General features: G+C 36.4%; 1 protein-coding gene across 2 annotated transcripts in view; it reads right to left on the bottom strand.

The window, feature by feature from the left end:
- The window catches only part of DOP1B (DOP1 leucine zipper like protein B), a 171634-nt gene that overhangs the window by 107564 nt on the left and 42230 nt on the right, over positions 1 to 21840 (bottom strand). Inside the window, exons 10-13 of one of the 2 annotated variants that reach the window (XM_069075074.1) lie at positions 17534 to 17654; positions 14556 to 14675; positions 11975 to 12080; positions 11203 to 11394 (exon numbers count right to left, since the gene is read on the bottom strand). In XM_069075074.1, the coding sequence (XP_068931175.1) occupies positions 11203 to 11394; positions 11975 to 12080; positions 14556 to 14675; positions 17534 to 17654 (539 nt within the window). The remainder of the gene's footprint in view (positions 1 to 11202; positions 11395 to 11974; positions 12081 to 14555; positions 14676 to 17533; positions 17655 to 21840) is intronic. The other variant, XM_069075075.1, reaches the window with a different exon arrangement.

Below are 21840 nucleotides of genomic sequence, written 5' to 3'. Positions count from 1 at the left end.
CCAAAATTGAACTCATTCTATTTTCCCCCAAACAAACTCATCTCTTTCAAACTGTTCTACTTTGTTACTTTGGCAAGATTCTTGACTTCTTACTCTGTCTCATCCAACATCAGTGGCCAAATCCTGTCATTTCTACCTTTATGACATTTTCTACATTTGACCCCTTTTTGCTACTCACCTATTTACCACCTTCCCTCCTTACTACTCACTTAGATAATTGCAACAGTCACCTAAGTGATTCCTCTAATCTCTCCTCATTCTACTTGATCCACACTGTCATCAAAGTGATTTCCCTCATGTACATAATATGAATATGTCACTCTCCCATTCAATAAACTCTAGTGCTTTCTGATTGTCACTAAGGTCAAAAATAAACCTTTCTATTTAGCTTTTAAAGCTTCCTATAGACTGATAGGTGGCACAGTTAATAGAGACTGAAACACCTCAGATGCTTATTAGCTGCGTGATCCTGGACAAGTCATATAAACTATGCTTTCTCCATTTCCTCAGCTATAAAATGGGAATAATAATAGCGCCCACTTCCCAGGGTTACTGTGAGGATCAAATGAAATGACACATTTAAAGGGCCTTGTAAACCTCAAAGTGCTATACAAATGCTAGCATTTATTATTAAAATAATTGTTCCAACCAATCTTTGCAGGTTCATTTGATACTACTCCCACTCCTGAACTCTGTGATTCAGGCAAATTCACATTATTTCTCTTCCTCAAATATGACCCCCTATCTCCTATCTTTGTGTTTTTGAACTGGCTGCCTCTCATGCCTGGAATGTTCTCCCTACTCCCTGCCTCACAGAATCCCACTCTAACTGATGGTACTCTCCCTCTCAGGGTTACCCTCTATTGAAGCTACCCTCTATTGAACTAATTGGAATTTATTCTGTTTTGATTTATTTCATGCATTCTTATATACATCTTTGATGTTTCGCCTATCAGAATGTAAGTTCCTTATGAGTAGGGACTAATTAACTCATTATATTTGTAATCCAGTACCTAGAACAATGCCCATAAACAGTATTTAATAAATTTTTGATTGATGGCATTAGCAATTAACATTGTTAATCCATATAGAATTATTTCATTACTTGTTTCCTTTTAATTGTAGATCTTTATTGGAAAAGTCTGTAAACTCATTTAATTTTAAAAACATATCTTTTTAAGGGGTGGCTAGGTGGTGCAGTGAGTAAAGCACTGGTCCCAGAGTCAGGAGGACCTGAGTTCAGTTCCGCCTCAGACACTTAACACCCACACACACATAAAAAACTAGCCCTGTAACCTTGGGCAAGTTACTTAACCCCAATTGACCTCCAAAAGGCAAAAACAAAACAAAACAAACATATCTTTTTACCTTCAAGTGATATACCTAGGTTTGAAGGATATGCAATTTTTTAATAAAGATTTTTTTTTTGCTTTTTTGGGGGGGAGGGGCAATTGGGGTTAAGTGACTTGACCAAGGTCACATGGCTAGTTTTTGTGTTAAGTGTCTGAGGCTGGAGTTGAACTCAGGTCCTCCTGACTCTAGGGCTGGTGCTCTATTCACTGCACTACCTAGCTGCCCCAAGGACATGGAATTTTAATACCTATTTTTTCTACATGTGCCTAAAAATCTCCCTTTGTCCATGCTCTCCCACTTCTTTAAGGTGCCTGCTGCCCCCAGAGGTTCTAACTCACTCCACCACAAGTAGACTTTTCAGACACTAAATCCTCCAAGGCATCATCCAGGTAGGGTCCTCATCTCCCTTCACCTATTGGACCATTCATCAGTGAAACCCTCTTCTGCTTCCAAAGTAAGCCTCCTTTCTTTCCTCCCCTTTTCAAACATTCTCCCCTCCTTACCCATTCCCCCATGGGCTGTTCTCTTTCCTGAGACCACAGAAATCATCCTTTCCTTATTGTTAGCCTTTGATTTGGCCCCCGTGTATCACTCACTCATCTCTATCCCCCTGTTTCTCTCTCCTCCTTTCATGTAACCTCACATGTTGTAATGTAATTCCACAAAAGAAGCATTCACCTGTAGGTTGGCTGTCACTATTCTGTTCATGATGCTTCCTATATACCTCTTCACTGCTTTGTCTACCAGATTTCACCTTCACCCTCATCTCCTTGTGTACCTTTAGAAAGAATTCTCTCACTGGTATTTCTGTTGTCACTCTGTTGCTGTGGCTTCCTTGCCTGCTGTATTTATTTAGTCCTCCATTATGGTTGTTTGGAGTGTTTAAGAAGAAAATAATCTCTTCGGTTCTGGTTGTCTTTCTAAAAATGTTTTAAATTTATCTTTGTTATTGAATTGTTTCTGAACTGAATTATTAAATTGAAGTTTGCATTCTTGATTGTTTTTTTTCCCCCAATATGCCCTAAACAGAACTCATTATCTTTTCCCCTAAACCCTCCCCCCACTCCTACCTTCCCTATTACTGTAGAGGTCAACACCACCCTCTCAGTCACTCAGGCCCACAACCTAGGTGTCATTTTGGACTCTTCACTTTCCCATATCCAAAATGTGCCAAGGTCTGTTGATTTCTCCTTTGCAATATCTCTCAATCTCTCCTGACACTGCCACCACTCTAGTGCAGGCCCTCATCACTTCATGTCTTGATTACTGAATCATTACTTGATTACTGCTCGTGGAGCTGCCTGCCTTGAGACTCTTCCCCATTCCAATTCATCCTCTATTCAGTCACATAAAGTGATTTTCCTAAAATGCATGTCCCATCTTGTAACCCATCCCTATTCAATAAACTCCAGTGGGCTCCCTATTGTATCCAGGTGCAAAAATAAAATGCTCTGTTTGACATTCAAAGCCCTTCATAGCCTAGCCCCCTCCTCTTCACTCCCCAATATATACTCTTCAATTCAGTGACAGAGCTCCTGGCTGTTCCTTGAATGAGATACTCTTTCAGCTCCAGGCATTACCTCTGGCTATCCCCCATGCTTAGACTACTGTCTCTTTTCCACTCCAACTACTGACCTCTCTAGTTTCCTTTAAGTCTCAACTAAAATCTACCTCCTACCAGAAGCCTTCCTCAACCCCTCTTAATTCCACTGCCTTCCCTCTATTAATTGCTTCCTCTATATAGCTTGCCTTGTATACATTTGTTTTCATGTCATCTCCCACATTATATTCAATTGTCTTTCACCTCTTTTTTGTATCCTCAGTGTAAAGCACAATGCCTGGCATGTAGTAGGTGGTTAATAAATATTTATTAACTGAGGTGATCTATGAATTCTTTCAAGTGCAATTTCATTTTCTATGTTCTGAAGTTTTGGGTCGTTCTCTTCTATTATTTCCTTTATTCTTTTTTTTTTTTAAAGCAATTGGGGTTAAGTAACTTGTTCAAGGTTACATGGCCAGTTATTTTTTGTGTGTGTACCAAATATCTGAGGCCAGAACCGATCCCGGGTCTCCCGATGCCAGGGCCAGCGCTCTTACTCACTGTGCCACTTGGCCGCCCCTATTTCCTTCATTCTTAAGGGTTTTTTTTCCTGTCATGTTCTTCTAGGAGACCTTTCAGACTGTCTCTAGGTATCCTATCTTCAGAGAATCTATTCCTGTTTTTTTTCCCCTCTGATTTTACTTACTGCTCACTTCTGACTTTTCCCCCTGATTGTGGTTTGCTTGGGGGCTAGTCTCAAAGGGTCAGCCTCCTCCCACACTGGGAAATTCATAGTTCATCAGCCTCAGTCCCTGCTCCACTTGACTTTTGGGTGGTTAGAAATGGTTCCAGCTGGATGCTGTGCTCTTTCCCTCAGGCTTGGTGGAGTACTGCACAGTTGTTCACATGCACGATGTCCTGTCCTGGTGATCTCTCCCACTACCTCTGTTCTCTGCCCTAGCACTGGAAGTTCAGTCTGTTTGCCTCCCCCTGAAGCCCCCACCTCACTGGCAGTTCAGAGCTTTGCAGCACTGGCACTTCCAGGTTGCAGCCCTCAGCAGGCTTTTGCTCCTCAAGGGCTGTGGCCAAGCTGGCTGTCAGGACCTGAGCAAAATTCTGCAGCCTGGGGCAGGAGTCTTTATGGCACTGGAAAGAAGAGAGGTAGGACCAGAGTATAGAAGAGGGCTTTGATGTAAGCCTCTGTTAGGTTCCTGAGTATGCTAGAGCAGCCTTGCTACAACATGGGAAGAAATATCATGGGAGGTTGAGGGAGGAGTACTGGATTTTTTTTTAACCTTCTTTTGGAGTCCCGTTGTTTTAGAACATGAAAACAGATGAAAGTGCTTTCTCTTTGGTACATAATTTTGGTTTTGGAGAGATTTGAGAGGTAATGGAGATGGAAGAAAATATCTAGTTCATCATCTTGTTACTCACATGACCTGGAAGTTCTCTCTAATTACTTCTTAAAGTATGGTGCTTATTTTTTTTCTGTTTCATAGCCTCTCTGGAATTCCAATTAATCTAAAGTTTCTTTCTTTATCTGCTAAGAATGTTCTGTCCCAACTATTAATTTTTTTAAATGGTTACCTTCTGGCTTTATTCTTCTACTTAATTTTCCTTATCAGTTCATCTTCAATATCTTCAATGCAATTCAATATCTTCATATTCAATAATTTCCTTATCAATTAATCTTCAATTAACTATATTTATACTAATCTGCTTGTTAATGGTGTTTTAATTCTCCTATGTTATTTTGTATTTTAAATTCTTTTGCCTCTACTTTTAAAAGTTTTTTACTTTGATGTATTTATTATCCAATTCGTATTCTCATTTGTTATTTCTTACATAAGAAGCTACATAAGGGCTAGAGAATAAGCCTTAAAGCTAGGAAGATCTGGGTTCAAGTCTTCATTCTGACACATATGTATTGCGTATGAGATTCCCAGCAAATCACTTAACTTAATGTTCTGGATACTTCTCTAAAGGTATAAATTGCAGAGAAGGTAGTAATCTGCACAGGTAGAGGGAATATCCTCACCTGGGAATTCTCTATACCAGTTAAATTACAGGGCTAGTCCCTATCTGAGATGACTCTCAGATCTACTTATCCAGTCCTAAACTCTTTACTGACTACCAATCTTTTATGTCCAAATGCCTATTACCACTTCAAACTGTATGTATCACAGATACCTTAGCTTTAACACATCGAAAATGGAATTCTTTATCTTTCCCCAAAACCTTTTCTTATTTACAACTTCTCTATTATTGTCAAGAACATCACTATCCTCGAAGTTATCTAGGTTCATGACCTACATATCATCCTCGACTCTTTTACTTTCTCTCACTCCCTATTTCAAGTGTTGTAAATTCCACCATTGTAACATCCCTCATGTACACTTCCTTCCCTTATCTGACAAGATCTGGGTACAAGCCCTTTAGATTACTGCAACAGCTCTACTGGTTGGTCTCCCTGCCTCAAGAGTCTCCCCATTCTGATTCATCTGCCAATGAGCTGTCAAACTGATCTTCATAAATGGATTTATATCACTGTCCATCCCTCTAACCCTCACCACCATCCAATGAACTCCAGGGCTTCCTTCCTGTCTCCAGGATCAAAAATAAAATCTACTGTTTGGTTTTGGAGCCCTTCAAAATCTTGCCCTTTCATACCTTTCTAGTCTTCTAATATCTTCCTTACCCTCCATGTACACTGCAATCTAGGGGCACTGGCCTCCTTGCTGTTTCTCACATCAAATATCCTATCTCCCATTTCTGAGCATTTTCACTGATTGAACTTCATGCCTGGAATACCATCCCTTCTATCACTACTTAATTTCCTTCAAATCTCAGCCAAAGCCTCACTTTCTTTAAATTATTTATTTTTAGTTTTCAACATTCACTTCCATAAGTTTTAAATTTTCTCCCTCTCCCTCCCCATACCCTCCCTAAGATGCTTGCAATCTGATATGGGTTCTACACATACATATGGGCTCAAAACACACAAAAAGTTCTACTTTCTGCACCAAATTTCCCAAGCTCTCCTTAATCTTAAAGCCTTCCCTCTAAGACCACCATTCTCATTTATTTATTTACATATTTTGTATGTACATAGTTGTTACCATGTTGGCTCCTCTGTTTGATTGTGGGGGTATTCTAATTATAGTTGAAGGGGTACTTATTATTCTGCCATCATACTAACAATAGCCAGGATGGGTTGTGACTCAAATAGTCACCACTACAAAGTAACTTAGAATACAGTTAAAACAGAGCCCATTTTAGAACATTCAGGAAAGAGCCCTGATACCTTGGGTTTTAAAAACCAAAGCTGATAATTCAGTTTTAAGTTTTCTCACAAATTGTTCACTTAGAAGGTCTAAATGTACTAACTAAACTAATAATTTGGAGTTGCAGCTATTACAGTAACTTAGCCCTCTTCTGCATAAGAATTACAATATTGTTTATCACATGATTCTACTTGACAGGAATAATATAAAATAGAGAGCCCTTTAAACACTCTACAGGTTTTCTGAAGGAGGGGAGGTATAAAACTACCCACATGGTAAATAGGTATAATTTAATATAGAAGTTGGCTTTGACAACAGAAAGCCTGGTTCTTATTACTTTGTATATAAAACAACCCCTTAGAAAGTCTAACAATGCATGAAAAATACACATTTGGTTAGCTGATGAGGTACAAGGTTAATTTTACTGTGGGAACCATGATTCATGTTTGAAGTACCTGGATTAGTTTCTAACATCATTACTACTCTCAAATAGCTTTGAATATATCTCATACTCTTTGTACTTGATTCAGCTTTCAAAGGAAAAGATGATTTAAATTCAAATGACCAATTCTAGCAACTAGATGGTCAATCCCATAAGATTATAGAAAATTAACCCAAACTGATGTACATTATACGTGATCAATAAATAAATTAATTAAAAACTGGTAACCTGATTTGAAGAATGCTTTTTCCACATGCTTACATGTTGTCCACATTATTTCTTTCATCTCCCTTTTCTCCCATTTATGATATTCCTGTTTCTTACTTGGTTCTTTTAATGATTGACTAGTAGTCCAAGACTATCAACCATTTACCAGCTGCTCACTGTGTGTTTAAATTTTATTTCATCCAATAAAATTGGTGAGGTGGCATGACATAGGGAAAACAGCATTATACTAAGAGTCCTGGTTACTAGCCCTGGCTCTACCACTAAAAAGAGGTTTGTTGGCTTTGGGCAAATAATTTCATCTTTTTGGCCCTTAACCGTCAAATCTGCATACCAAGAATATCACTTTACCTAAGGTACAGGACAGAACCAGAGGATCTCTTAAAGCCCCTTCCAAATTACAATCTATGAATCTGTGAAAAAAAATTAGACTGAATAATTTTTCAAAGTCTAAGTGTAATACTTAGTCTCCCTTCTGATAAGTGTACTTGAATGATTATAAAATATGACTATAATACTAATCCAATTAAAAAACATTCAATTCATGTATTATGGGTAAGACATTGTTTTGGATCTTGAAGGTATGAAGGTGAAATAAAAAAACAGCTCCTGCCCTTAGACATTTCAGTTTTAGAACTAGAAGGTGACCTAAAAGTTATCAAAGTCCAGCTCCCTCATTTTACAGAAAAAGAAAGTCAGGCTCAGAGAGATTAAGCAGTTTATCTCAGGATACACAGCTAGGAAATGCCAGAACAGATATTCTAACTCCAAATTCAGAGAGGTTCATCCCTAGATTAACCCCTGAGTGATAATTTGACTTCAGTACTAGCAACTCATGAATTCTGTTTGATAGATTTTTGAAAGTTATCCGATACTACTTTCATTTATTTATTTATTTTTTGGAGGGGGGAAGGCAGGGCAATTGGGGTTAAGTGACTTGCCCAAGGTCTCTTAAGTGTTAAAGTGTCTGAGGTCATATTTGAACTCAGGTCCTCCTGACTCCAGGGCCAGTGCTCTATTCATTGTGCCACCTAACTGCCCCTGATTTTTGAAGTATCTAAGACTATATTAAACCAAATTATGACAAGGGATTACATTTCATAATAGCACATAGTGGCATGACATTATGCAAAGCAAGTCACAAAATGAGCAGGCTCTGGATTCAAGTTCTGACTCTATCCTATAGTGGCCATGTATGACACTGAGCATGTCACTAAGGTCCTTAAATGCCCCAGGAAACTCTAAGACCATAAATTGTTAAATAGTTGTCACTCTGCATTGGTTGAGGGAGTTTCCTTATAGGGACAATAAAATCATCATCTAGACTGTTTTCCTCTAAGCCCCTTCAAAACACAAATACAGGGTGGCTAGGTGGTGCAGTGAATAGAGCACTGGCCCTGGAGTCAGGAGGACCTCAGTTCAAATCTGGCCTCAGACACTTGACACACTTACTTGCCATGTGACATTGGGCAAGTCTCTTAACCCCAACTGCCCTCCAAAAAGCATAAAACAAAACAAGACAAAAAACAAAACACACATACATAAACATCATAGACATACATACATACGTACATGAAGTTAAAGTGATGAAAATTTATGGAATTCAATTAGTGCATACAGGATCAGGATAATTCAAATGTTTAAGGTACCCTTCCCTCAAAATGTAAGTTCTTGGAAGGAATTATCTGGATAGTTGGTTCAAGTCCCAACCTCACTTTGCACACACTCTGTTTATCTGATAGTATTTCTCCTTTTTGCATGACTTTTTTTTAAACAAATCTCCAAATAAGACACAAATTATTATTGTCTGAATTATCAATAGAAAGATATTCCAATCATTTACACCAGAATAAAACTTATCAAAATTCACCATTCTTCTATCTCAGAGGACAACAAATATAATTCTGTATCTATTCTATTAAAAGTATGACAAAGCTTGGGTACAATTGTTGTCTCTTCTTTTTTGGTCTTGAGGTGGTTATACAAATTGTCTTGGTGCTTAAAACAAAATCCAAGGTCAAAGTATGGTACATTTTGCTATGAAAAAACTGTGTTTGGACCAACTTTGACTGAATGTGAAAGGTCATGTGTAAGGAAGGTGCCCTGAACTTTTCTGGAAAGAAAATTGCATTTAAAAAACAAGCATGTATCATTCTCTAAAAAGATGAAGTGAAAGATTTTAACAAATTTTCAAGGTTTTTTTTTTGTACTAATTAACTGAAACTAGGGAAGGATATAATATTCTGATTCCATGCCCCCCTACCAGACCATTTGAATAGAAAATTATAAATCTAAAAATAAATTACCAAGTGGTTATCACAACCTTCTCATCTGTCAGTTCAAATGAAAGGAAAGACCCTATCTATTCTCTTTTAATAATCTTTCTCCCTAAATATCATGATTTGATCCATAGTTGTAGGCATGTGCATAGGTGTATGCATGCATGTGGATATGTACACACATACACATATGTGTACACACAGCATACACGCATACATACTATTTATATGCATACATATGTAGATATGTATTTATATGTGTGTATGCATACATACATACACACACAGATACATAAAGGAGTAGTTATTTGTCCTCCATTGTCAAAGAGGACAATGACAGCAGGGACATGATGCCATTACATGTAAGTGAATTGGATTTAAGTAAGGGAGGGCTATGAAAAGACACCAGTCTCACTTTCTCCTCCAGAGCCATCGGGGTCCTGGGGCCAGATACAGATCAGGAAGACTGGAAATGGCCCACGAGGCAGTGGGTGAGGACTTCAGTCTTTTCAAGCTAAGGTCTTTAATGGGTCTCATTCTTCCTGAGGCAAACCCCATTCAGTGATTAAGGTTTAAGAAGTGAGGCAAAGAATGATCTCTTCACCTAGGCAAAAATTAAAAAATAAAAAATCAAACAAATAAATAAAATATTCAATCCGGTTGGAAATGACCTGTAGGGCTTCTGGCCCAAACAGAAACAATTGCTATTTACATCCATTCTGAATTAATCAGGGCTCAAACAATGACCAAGTAGGGCACTAGGTATCATGGAGTTTAGAGACCCTATAAACCATTTAGTCTAATCTGATTTTATAGAGGGGAAAACTGAGGTCTGGAGGAGTTAGGTAACATGCCCACAATCACAGAGATAACACCTGTCAGAGTCATTGTTTGAACCCAAGTCTTTTAATTTCAAATTCAGATTCCACTGTGCTATACTGCTTATGTGGAAGAACTGGATTTTTTACCACTTACTAGCTGTGTGAACCAGCTGGAGAGAAGATTCTTGGACATATAGAAATTGAATGGCCACTGAAGACTCTTCCAACTTTTAGATTCTGTGAAGTCACGACTTAGCTTCAATTTTCTTACGAAGTGGAGATGATAATGATTATATCTTTTCCCATTAAGCTAAAGATTCTTAGACTAGAATTTATGAACTGAAAAATATTTTGATAACTTTCAATACAATTGGCTTCTTTTGTAACCTTATATAGCTTATTTTATGCATTTAAAAGAATTATTCTGAGAAAGGGTCTATGAGTTTTACCAGATTGCTAAGATATTCACAACACAAAGAGGCTAAAAAAGCACATTCATTTAAGGACATACATATTTTTTAAAAAGTACTACACACACACACAAGAAATTTTTAGAATTCTTAGATATGAAGTCAATAAACCTGCTATAATTTTGGAAGCCTAAATTTAACAAAAATGAAATAAAATGTTTCTTAGAAAACTATTCAATAACCCCAATGGGGGTGGTTAGGTGAGTAAAGTGCCGGCCCTGGAGTCAGGAGGACCCGAGTTCGGTTCCAGCCTCAGACACTTAACACTCACACAAAATAACTAGCCGTGTAACCTTGAGCAAGTTACTTAACCCCAACTGCCCTCCAAAAAGCAAAAAAAAAAAATTAACCCCAATGAAGATATAATCAATAAAAAAGGCTGAAAAAGAAAAAATATTTGAGTGTCATACCAAGAAATGAGTATCTTCAATTTTCATTTCTTATTCCTTTTACTACTCCAAGTCTAGACATTATAAAAATTAAAGGGAAAAACTGAAGGAACAATGCATTTTAAGTAAGAAGGCATTATAGTCTACATATATATATATATATATATATACATATATATATGTATGTACACACACACAGAGCAATAGTGAATGTCTTAAACATTTCTAGCTGATGCAAAACCACAAGTTATACTTTGTTTCCCTGGAAAAATGTAGACACCAAGGAAATAGCTCTTTGTTTCTAGCAGAAACTTTAGTTATTTGTTACTCATATAAAGCAGAAAACACTTTTAATGTGGAACAATCCATTAAAAGTTTTTCACCAATAACAGTACATACCATATTTTCACTCTGTGTCTCAATATCCAAGTAGGATGGAGGCATCTGCACTTTGTTAAGCACTTTGAAGCACGTTTTTAGGGTATGGGTAAGTTCAGGTAAGGTTAAAAATTCCAATTCTTCATAAAGGCACTGCACCATGTAACTGAGCATCTGTGGGAGATACTGAGTTTGTACCTCAGAATAAAGTTCCTATTTTTAAAAGAGAAGAGGCATATACTTCAAAATGTCATCTCATATGAACATATTTTACTAATCTGAATAAGCTTCACATTAATTACAAATTTAGTAAACAGAACAAAAGATAAATTTCTTTCTTTTCTTTCTTGAACAACTCAACTGATATTTTACTTGGTTACTTAATCACTCTTCTCCTTTTTCTTTCCCAACAAAGAGAGGAACATGTAAAAACTTTCAATTGTGAAAAATTACACAATTTTACACAAATTTAATTAGGAAATGTGTCTATTTTGTTCTCTTTACTCACAAAGTAGGACTTTACAGATACTTTATTACTGGGATGATGTTCAATTTGGTTTAATTTCATGAAAGCACATTTAAAAATGGCTCAAAAGTTATAACCCTCTTATGAGATAGATTATACAGCAAGTTTTATACATCTACTTTTCACATATAAGGAAAAAGATGATGAATTCATGAATTTATATATTGCACATAATTCTTTTCAAATAAGCTGGTCTATCAATCTAAAGAGAAATGAAAAGACAACAGCAATCCCTGAATAATCTCTTTAAAAGTTTGTCTCTCTTACCAATGGAATTACATCAAGGAGGAACACAAGCAATACGCAAAGTTCTGAAACTGTGGGAGAAGTGCTGTTTTTTGTAAAAGGATGGCTTACTTCCATGGATCTGCTTCTGCCACAAAAAAAGGGAAAAAATTAATTTTTTTCAGATATGATCTTTAGTGATATAAAGATTTAGATCTTTATGATCTAAAACTTTAAAACACTTAATTCTCCTTGCATTATTAACTTCAAGTGTAGTAATAACTTCTGTGGTTCTAACAGCACAGATCCTAAGGAATGGCTAATAATTCATTAGAACCTAAAACTAAGGAGTTTAGGTGGAACAGGACGAGCTTTGGCAAAAAAGCAAGTCAAGTAGAACTTCAACTTGACAAATTCAGACCCTAGGGATGTGGATACAGAGGTGCCCTAAGGGTTAACATAACATTAAGGGTTGCTTTCTCAGTACCTTGGGAGGCCCTCCTGAGCCTGAGAGTGTCCTAAAGTAAACTTTCCCCTTGTCCTGGACCATAAACTTCCTTGTCATCCCCCCCATCCTGGGTCATAAAATTTCCCCTGTCTCCCTTATCTTATGTTATCCATCTTCCTCATCCTGTGCCTAAATCTCCAACCCCCACTAGAAACCCTAAAATTACATCATCATCCTACAAGCTGTGTACCTTTCTGTGTATATGTCTTGTCCTTGTCCTATATCAATGCCTTTTTTTAGCTCTTTGCTAAGTCTCAGGCCCGTATGCTTTTGCATTAATAAAGCTCCCTTTATCTAAAAAGGTCTGATTGAATTCTTTCAAAAATCTGAACCAGTTTTCACAACTCTGACTTCGACACTAGAAACACTCTTTCAAATCTTAGATCCAAGAGATGATCAATATTTTCATTTTAACTCTGTAAATTACTTGTTACTTAGAATCCTGCAGTTTTAATAAAAAAGCTTGATTAAGAAAGGCATAATCCATCTTTCACAGGGTTGTACTCTTCCTACAATGACATTGAAAACTTTTCTTAAAACAATACTCTTGAAGGGCTCACACAATAGACTCATAAAGAGGTTAGAGTCAGAAGGGACCTTTTAACCCAATCCCCTCAATTTTGTGGAGGAGAAAACAGAGGCCCAGAGTGAAGTGACTTGCTTCAAGCCACATAGGTTAGAACTATGACTGAAACTTGGGTCTTTTGATTCCCAAACCCAGTGTTCTTTTCAAGTTCAATGAATCAATAGGTATATCTGATTTGTCCCAGAACCAGATACAAATTTAGTAATTTCCCTGCTATCAAATATCCTGGAATATACAGTGCCACTTATGAATTCATCTTAGAAAGATGACTTTGCAATCTTGACACAGAAACAAAACAAAGAAGTATCCTTACCTGAAACTGAGACTATTAAAAATTTGATTCTCATGAGTCTGGGTACAGAATTATTATGATGAAAAAAACAAGAGCCCCTCTGCCCAAGGCAAACAGACTGGTCAATGAGATAATGGGGTTTAAATAGGCTGTATCAATGAACTATTCAAACTAAACTGGGGCACCTCTGCCATCAACTCATCAACTCATCTCCCAAGTTTTTCTCTATAAGAATCCTTAGGTTCTCCAGTCTAGCTTCAGCCTCCCTTAAGGAGGAGTCTGTTTGGTGTGTTATTCAGAATAAATGCCTTTAGTTTACTTGGAGACAACCTGAGTGAATTATTTTGAGATGACACCACGACACATACATACCCTTGTACCCCAACAATTTGGTGACCTTCTACCTCTTCAATTAGATGTATATATATTTTAGATCAATATATTTTTTTTAAACAGAACACTTCAAACAAGTTAAATATCTTTTTTTATATATTTAATACTTTGATTTGAGTTCAATTTTCTTCTCTTTTTCTATCTCCATTAATCCTTGTATTTTAGCCAATTCTGTAGCCTTTTAAAATGTTCACTTTGTTGATTTAAAATTTTGGGTTTTCTTTTTTTTTTTGCTTTCTTGTATGATTTTTTAATCATTTCTTTTTAAAAAAATTTTTGCTTTTGGAGGGGAGGGTAGATGGGGGTGAGTAGCTTTGCTTTCTTTGATCTTATCACTCTGCTAGCTTGGTTCAGTTTCATGATTTAAAATTTAAAAAGCTGTATCCTATTCTTAAGCTATAAAGTTTTCTTCTCGGAGAAGATAAAGTCCCAAAGAGCACTGTCAGCATAGAAATTGAGCAGAGTAATGTATCTAGAAAATGCACAGCATATTTTCTATAAGTTACACTCTTAAGACATAAAGCATCTCCAGCATCACAAAGTAAAGAAAGACTATGCCCCAAACAGGGAGGTTTTTTATTTTAATTAGTATCTTTGAATCTGAAGATCAAATGTTGCTGTTTTGCACAGAATACCTGATATTTAAGTACCTTATTTTCTCCAACTTCACTCCTTGTATGACTAATACTAACATTTTATTTCCTCCTGTAGTAGTTATGAAAATTTAACATAAGTCATAGTCAGAGCCTGAACCATTTATAATCTGGTCACTCTAACCACCCAAGAAAGTTTTTATATGGTTCATTTCTCATAAATATCCTTTTATACTAAACTATATAATTACCTAAAGCAGTCTTCAAAACATCGGGTCATATAATCCCAGATGAAATCTGTACTTAGGGAAGTAATTAGAAAATTCACAGTTTTAACAATCTCAGAGGCATATCTGTTTTCTTTTATTGCACTGTGGAGAAAAAAAAGGAAAATATCTGTGAAAAAAGTTAATTTGCTGTCTTTTAAAAAATATTATTTATTATGTTGGATGCCTCTCTGGGAGGGTTCGTGGAGGGAGAGGGATTACTGGGGGATATTTTTTTGACATAAAAAAATAAAAGATATCAATATTTATTTCTTAATAAGTAGTTTAAATTAAGAGAACATCTTAGATATTAAATTGTGTTATTCTACAAATCCCTTTAGTTTATTATTTTTATAATTCTTTATTCCTTAAAGACCCAAAAAGGTGATTTCTGCGGAAGGTAAATTTATCAAAGTCCTCATGGAGAAAATTTTCAAAAGGGGAATTTTTTCAATACTTATGTCACATATGAAGAAACTATCTTCCATCATAACCTCTAAGAATTAGCATGAAAGTCATTCTAAGTATTACTTTAGTGAGTGAAGAGCACTTGTTAACAAAGGAAAAGCTCTCAGCATATTCATAATCAGTTAGAAGGTCTCCTAGAGTTGAAGAGAATTAATATAATCTAACTCAAATGTCAACTCTCATTGAAGGAAAAGGATATTAAGGTAGAACTTCTTTTACTTTAAAAAAAAAACTGGTTAGAAATTTTTAAACACCATACATAACTAAGCAAATTTATTACTCATTTCTTGAAAATAATTTATTTTCTATCTTCAAATCTATTATCACACACATCACTCTCCCTAAATACTTGATATTCAAGTACCTTATTTTCTCCAACTTCATTCCTTGTGTGACAAACACTAACATTTTATGTGTAAATGTCTGAGGATGGATTTGAACTCAGGTCTTCCTGACTCCAGGCCAAGTGTTCTATCCATGAACTACCTACCTGCTCTAGAGAGAAATTTCGAATTTCTTTCAAAATTTCATTTGACTCACTTCTCACAGTGTCTTGCACATGGTAGGGACTTAATAAATACTTATTTAATTGAAAAAAATTACCTACTTCCTTTTAAAATTATCAGCATCTAAGCTCTATATATCAGGACCCTGGATAAGTCCCTTAACCTCTTTGTTCCTAGGTCTCCTAAGCACCCAGGTAAGATGGAAATAATAACAACACATACTTCCCACTGTGGTTGTTGTGAGGATAAAATGAGATAATATTTAAGGCACTTTGTAAACCTTAACCTACAAATACTAACTATTACTCAACTAAGCAAAGTGTCTAGTTTTTACAAGGCTTGATACCAGACCTTGGGGAATCAAAGATTAAAATGAAAAGCTACCTGTCCTTATACCAGCCTGCAGTCTGTTGAGGAGAAATAACATACAAAAAGAACTAAATGCAAGATTATTTCATGAAAGGGAGAGCACCACAACGCTGGGGTAGAGATGGTAGCACAAGATCACGAAAGGTTTTGCATAGAATGGAGCTCTCCTCTTTTGGGCCTGGAAGGAAGGCTGGAGATTCTAAGGGAGATATTTTAGAAAAGTTCCAGGCAAAGGCACAGAGATGGGAGATGTTCAGAGAAGAGCTAGAAGGGTAGTTTGGCTAAAACATAGAGTATAAAAAGGTGAGTAATATGAAATAAGACTGAGAAATTAAGTAGGAGACACATTTTGGAGGGCTTTAAATTAACAAGGACTTATTAAGCTTTAAATGCCAAGCTAGGGAGTTTTATTGCCTAGAGGCAATAGTTCTCTACTACAGATTTTTGGGTAGTGGTATGACAGTCAGACCTATGTCTTAATGTATTAATTAGGTAGCTCATGGCTATATTTACTTTGGAATCTCTTTTTCTTTCCCAACTCTCTTTACTCCTGCTCTCTCTCTTTCACATATATATATATATATATATATATATGTGTGTGTGTGTGTGTGTATGTGTATGTATGTCTATATCTATGTGTGTGTGTGTGTGCATATCTTCACTTCCTAGAGTGCTATATGACCACCTTGAGTTTCTATATTTGGTTCATAAACAACATTCATCCTACAATCTGAGTCAGTATCAGTAGATCTTCTACATCATCTCTAATTCCCTTTAAGATTTGCCTACAGTGAGTATTCAATAATGTAGACCTTTAGAATAACCTAACATATTCTATCTGAGCAAATGAGATTTTTCTAGAAGTTAGAGAGAAAAATTTTGTTATTTTGTCATTTGGTCATGTCTGACTCTTTGTGACCCTGTGGACCATAGCACACCAATATTGTCCATGGGTTTTCTTGGCAAAGATTCTAGAGGGGTTTGCCATTTCCTTTTCCAGTGGGCTGGGGCAAACAGAGGTTAAGTCAAGGTTACACAGCTAGTAAGTATCTGAGGACAGATTTGAACTCAGGTCTTTCTGACTCTTGGCCAAATGCTCTATCCACCGAACTACCTAGGTGCCCTAGAGAGAAAATTTGTTGTTGTTTGATCATTTTTCAGTCATGTCTGACTCTTCATGACCCCATTTAGGGTTTTATTGGCAAAGATACTGGAGTAGTTTACCATTTCCTTCCTCAGCTCATTTTACAGATGAGGAAACTGAGGTAAATAGGGTTAAGTGACTTGTCCAGGGTCACAGTGTCTGAGGATATATTTGAACTCAGGTCTTCCTGATGCCAGGCCCAGTACTCTATCCATTGTGCTACCCAGCTATCCTGAAAATACTGCAATATAAAGGGGAAAAGGCTTTCACCAAGGAGGAAGTAGTCAAAAGTGTATTGTACTTTGGAATCAGAAGACTTGTGTTCACATCTTAGTATAACCTTAGGCAAATCATTGTACTTCTTTATCCTGTCCTAAGGAATGAAGGGGTTAGAACAGAAAGCTTCTAAGGCTCTCTTCCAGCTCCAAATAAAACTATGAAAAGAACCATGAAAGGAAAACTCTTCACTGTCATACCTTGTAAGTAAATTTCCACTTTGAGTATAGCTAAGCTTAAGTTCAATCCCAAGAGCATCTCTGCAGTAAGAGTATAAGGCTCTGATCACTTCAAGAAATAAATCCCCAACAACCTGAGGCCCTGCAATTGAAAAAAAAAGGTCAATCCACAAAGCTAACAAAAGTTAGTCCACTTTCTTACTCATAAGTTAAGGATTCACAAACAGTACACCGTTATCCGTATGAAGAGAATAATTCCATGATATACAAATTTTGTACACATTTCTCTTTAAAAAACCTTAGATGTTGGGGGAAAATTGGCTTAGAAAGGAGAGAACATGAATTGTTGATATATTCTTAAATTGCTTAATTGCCAGCATTACTTCACTTGAACATTTATTTTTTAATTAATTCATTTCTTTTTAGTTTTCAACATCCATTTCCACAATATTTTGAATTCCAAATTTTCTCCCCGTCTCTCCCCTCCCCCATCCCTAAAAGGCATGCATTCTTTCCCCCCCCCTCTGCCCTCCCTTCTATCAAACCCCTCCCCCATCCCTTTCCTCCTTACTTTCTTGTAGGGCAAGATAGATTTCTATATCCCACTGCCTGTATATCTTGCTTCCCAGTTTCATGTAAAAACAATTTTTAACATTTGTTTTTAAAACTTTGAGTTCTAAATTCTCTTTCTTCTTCCCTCCCCATCCACCTTTATTGAGAAGGCAAGCAATTCAATATAGGTCATACATGTGTAGCTATGCAAAACGATTCCATAATAGTCATGTTGTAAAAGATTTTATTTCCCTCCATCCTATGCTGCCCCCCATTTATTCTATTTTCTTCTTTGACCCTGTCCCTTTTCAAAAGTGTTTGCTTCTGACTACCCCCTCTCCCAATCTGCCTTCCCTTCTATCATCCCCCCTCTTATCCCCTTCCACAAACATATATTTATAAGGCAATTTCTTGTTCTGGATGATCTTGATCAAAGTATAACATACATAAAACTGCCCCTCATGATGACAACTCCAATAACATAATTGAGACAGCATGAAAGACATACTTATTAGCAGGATTATTTCTCAACTTCCAAACCATCAGACATATACCTACACATACAATCTAAAAAAAATGGCCAGCATACAGGATGAAAATGAAAATTCTCAAAGAGAGGTGAATACATACATAAAAGATATCTACAAAATAATCAAAACAAACAGATTTTTAAAAAAGGTCTCATTCTTTTTGTTTTCTCTACAGAAAGACAGAGATACTTCCTTCCACATGAAGAAACAGTATTTTAGTTACAATGCTAAGTTGTGGAATACTTCCACTAAGTTTTCCAATGTTTTTATATTACTCCAAGACTTATGCCATACTCAGCACCACATACAGAGAACAGTTTATAATTATCTTTAATTCAACAAGTTGTTCCAGGTTAAGATGGTCTAGAAAGGGCATGCCATACAAGGTTTATCAATGAGTAAAATACATGATTGTGTGTTATCAGGAACATTCATTCATTTTCTTCACATGTGCACTCCTTTGTTAGACTAAAGCATGATTATTCACCAGGGTTATAGGCAACATGAAACAAAAGGAAAATCTGCATTAGCTTTCAGACATCAACAATGTGAGTGAGGGAAAAATTTCACTGTGTATAGTTCAGAGTACATTCACTACTAAGGAGCAGTAAAACAGGGCTTTGAAGACCAGATGCTTTATTTACATTATCCCTTTGGCTAACACTGAATTTGTATATAGCTTGACATCTTCAGATATTTACAAATATCTAATCTCAAGTAGGCTTATTTAAGGTTTATTGCTGAGTTCTGGAAAACTGGTAAATGAGAGAAAAACCTTTTTTTAAAAAGCAAAAACCCCCAGATGTCATGGGAATTTTCATATTCATGAAATGATACTTAGATCTCAATTTTAAGAGTCTTATATTATACTTGAATTAGGGAATTCCTCAAACTGAGAATTCAGATTTTCTTCTATTTTTCAGATTCAGTGACTATTAGTAGTTTACTAATGACTGCTGAAAAACATTGGGAGTACTTGAGAAGAAAATGTCAATAAGCAAGAGATTCTGCCAAAGAAGAAAGGAGGTTTAAGCGTTACCAAAGATTTCATGATGCTTAAGTAAATATATATTACTCTGTTGAATTTTCTAGCAAAAGATGTAAATATGCTAAGGTTTTCGTATCATATCTTTTCCCTTTTTAAGGAAAATATTAAGAAATAATATTATTTCTGTCTGAAATCTTTTTTTGGAGACATCTGAATGAAATAAATCTTATGAATACTAAATCAAATTCCAAAGGAGACAGTTTCCTAATCTGAGATCCATAACATCCTTATCAAAGACCTAACTAATTTCTAAAGGGCAACAAACTCAAAGCTCAGGGAGGAACTCTGATCTCTATGGAGACAGATTTAGGGTGGTGACTGGTGAGAATACTGAGAGGATTGGGACAATAAGTGGTTTAACTGTGGGAATTGAATGAACCACGCTGACTCAATCTTGTGACTAAATTCTGGAGCTAGCTCATTTCCCTTTCTATTCAATTATGACTCTAGTCCAGCTTCTGTCTTGTGAAAAAACTTTATTCAATTGTGGAAATTATTAGAGGACTTTGTTGCATTGTTTGAACTTAGCCCTGCATGGCTGGGAAGCTGAATCACCTCTACCTGCTGCTTAGAGACCCTTAACTAAGGACTTTTCTGCTGACCAGAAACCTAGTCATATCCAAAGATCTGTGCAAAGGGTTTTCTGACAAGTGTACATCTCAAGAAACTCATGTCTTTTCTGAAAACTGGTTCCATACTGATTAAACAGTTGTTATTTCCAGTTGCTTTGACTGAATACACTTTATCATGCAGTATGATGGACTTGGAAATAAAGTTATTCAGTCAATCAATTATTGTTTCCATGTCCCTTTGATTGAATACACTTTGGGGGGGGGGATAGGACACTTCTTTTTTTGTACCTGTTTGCTTTCTCCCTCCCAACTTGGAAAGTGAATTGGTTTTATTTGATGAAGTGGTTTTAATTTATAAAAGTCTATCTCCCTCTCTATTTGGGGTCTAGTGCTACAGCTAAGAAAGGTGACTGATTTGTTGGGTAATTGGTATGTATTGCTTAATAAATCAATATGCTCAGAAGCTCAAACCTTTGTTTCTTCAATCATTTCATCTTTCACTTGCCACACTGGACAAAAGCAGTAAATTAGGAGCAATATTTCTCTTTCTCTACCTTTGACCAGTCAAATTGGTTTGGAAAGATGATTCTCCATAGGCCACTGCTGAAGCTATTATTGTTTTAAGTTACTCAAAATTTCAAATCTAAACTTTGTGTCTTTATTTAATCTTGATAGTGGAATTTTGTTTTTCCTCTCCTGGTTATTAAAAAATTTTAAGTGGAAATGGTTAGGTTAGACAGATTTTCAAAGACAGTTCTGTTCTACATCATTTTCAATCTCTCTGTCTTTTTCTAACCTAAGACTTAGATATTTAATAAATTAATTTCTGGCAGGTTCATGCCAACCAAGTAGAGAACTGAATTTTTCTTCTAAAACATTAAGGAGTACAAAAGAAATGGACTCGGCAAATGAGGTTCACATTATCTGCTTAAAAATTAAATTTCTGGACCTGAGCAACTGAACACAGATTCTTAAGCTGTGATAACAAGACAATGCAATATGACTGGCTTGGAAATAAAGTACACATTTTATTCCTATCATTTCAGTGTAATAGGAATGTAAATTTATGTAGTTGTCATCTTTCTAAGATTGTATTGTGTAAGATCTTCCCTGTTCCTAGGTCCTTTGACAGGCTTAAGTGCACCTGGAGCCTGTGGTGGGAGGCTTGTTTTTCAGGAGATACATTGTGATTGGGCAGTGGGTCAAGAGGGTTGTTACATTTTCTGAGACAGGTGAAGGCTCTATATATAAACTTTGATGTAAGGCGTTGTTTTGGGGCTCACTTTGAGAAGTGTTGTGTGATTTGACCAAATGAGACTCTGGGCAGCTGTTGAGAGCCCCCCGGCTATGAAAACGCAGACGTTGATGCTTTCCTCTCTGGTAACTGTAACTAGGTATGGATGTAATGGTTGTACAGTTGGAGGCCTGTCTGCTGAAATGTTTCTGTCTGTATACTCTGAAGTTCGGGGTGCTGACTTTTTCCCCTGAACTAGGTAAATGATATGTTTGTTTGATTAAAGTAAGATTGTTAACCCATTTTGAGTTGCTTTTCTTTAGAAAAGCAGATCTAAGAACCTGTGCTGGCAGCCACCCTGGGTATGTTGGGGTGCATATGATAATTTATCA

This window comes from Petaurus breviceps, unplaced genomic scaffold (genome assembly GCF_028583685.1).
Source record: "Petaurus breviceps papuanus isolate PSGF00001 unplaced genomic scaffold, PetGlider_PUasm1.0 90897, whole genome shotgun sequence".
Taxonomy (NCBI): domain Eukaryota; kingdom Metazoa; phylum Chordata; class Mammalia; order Diprotodontia; family Petauridae; genus Petaurus; species Petaurus breviceps.
The sequence above is the reverse complement of the archived record's forward strand: the minus strand, read 5'-3'. Positions and strand labels throughout refer to the sequence as shown.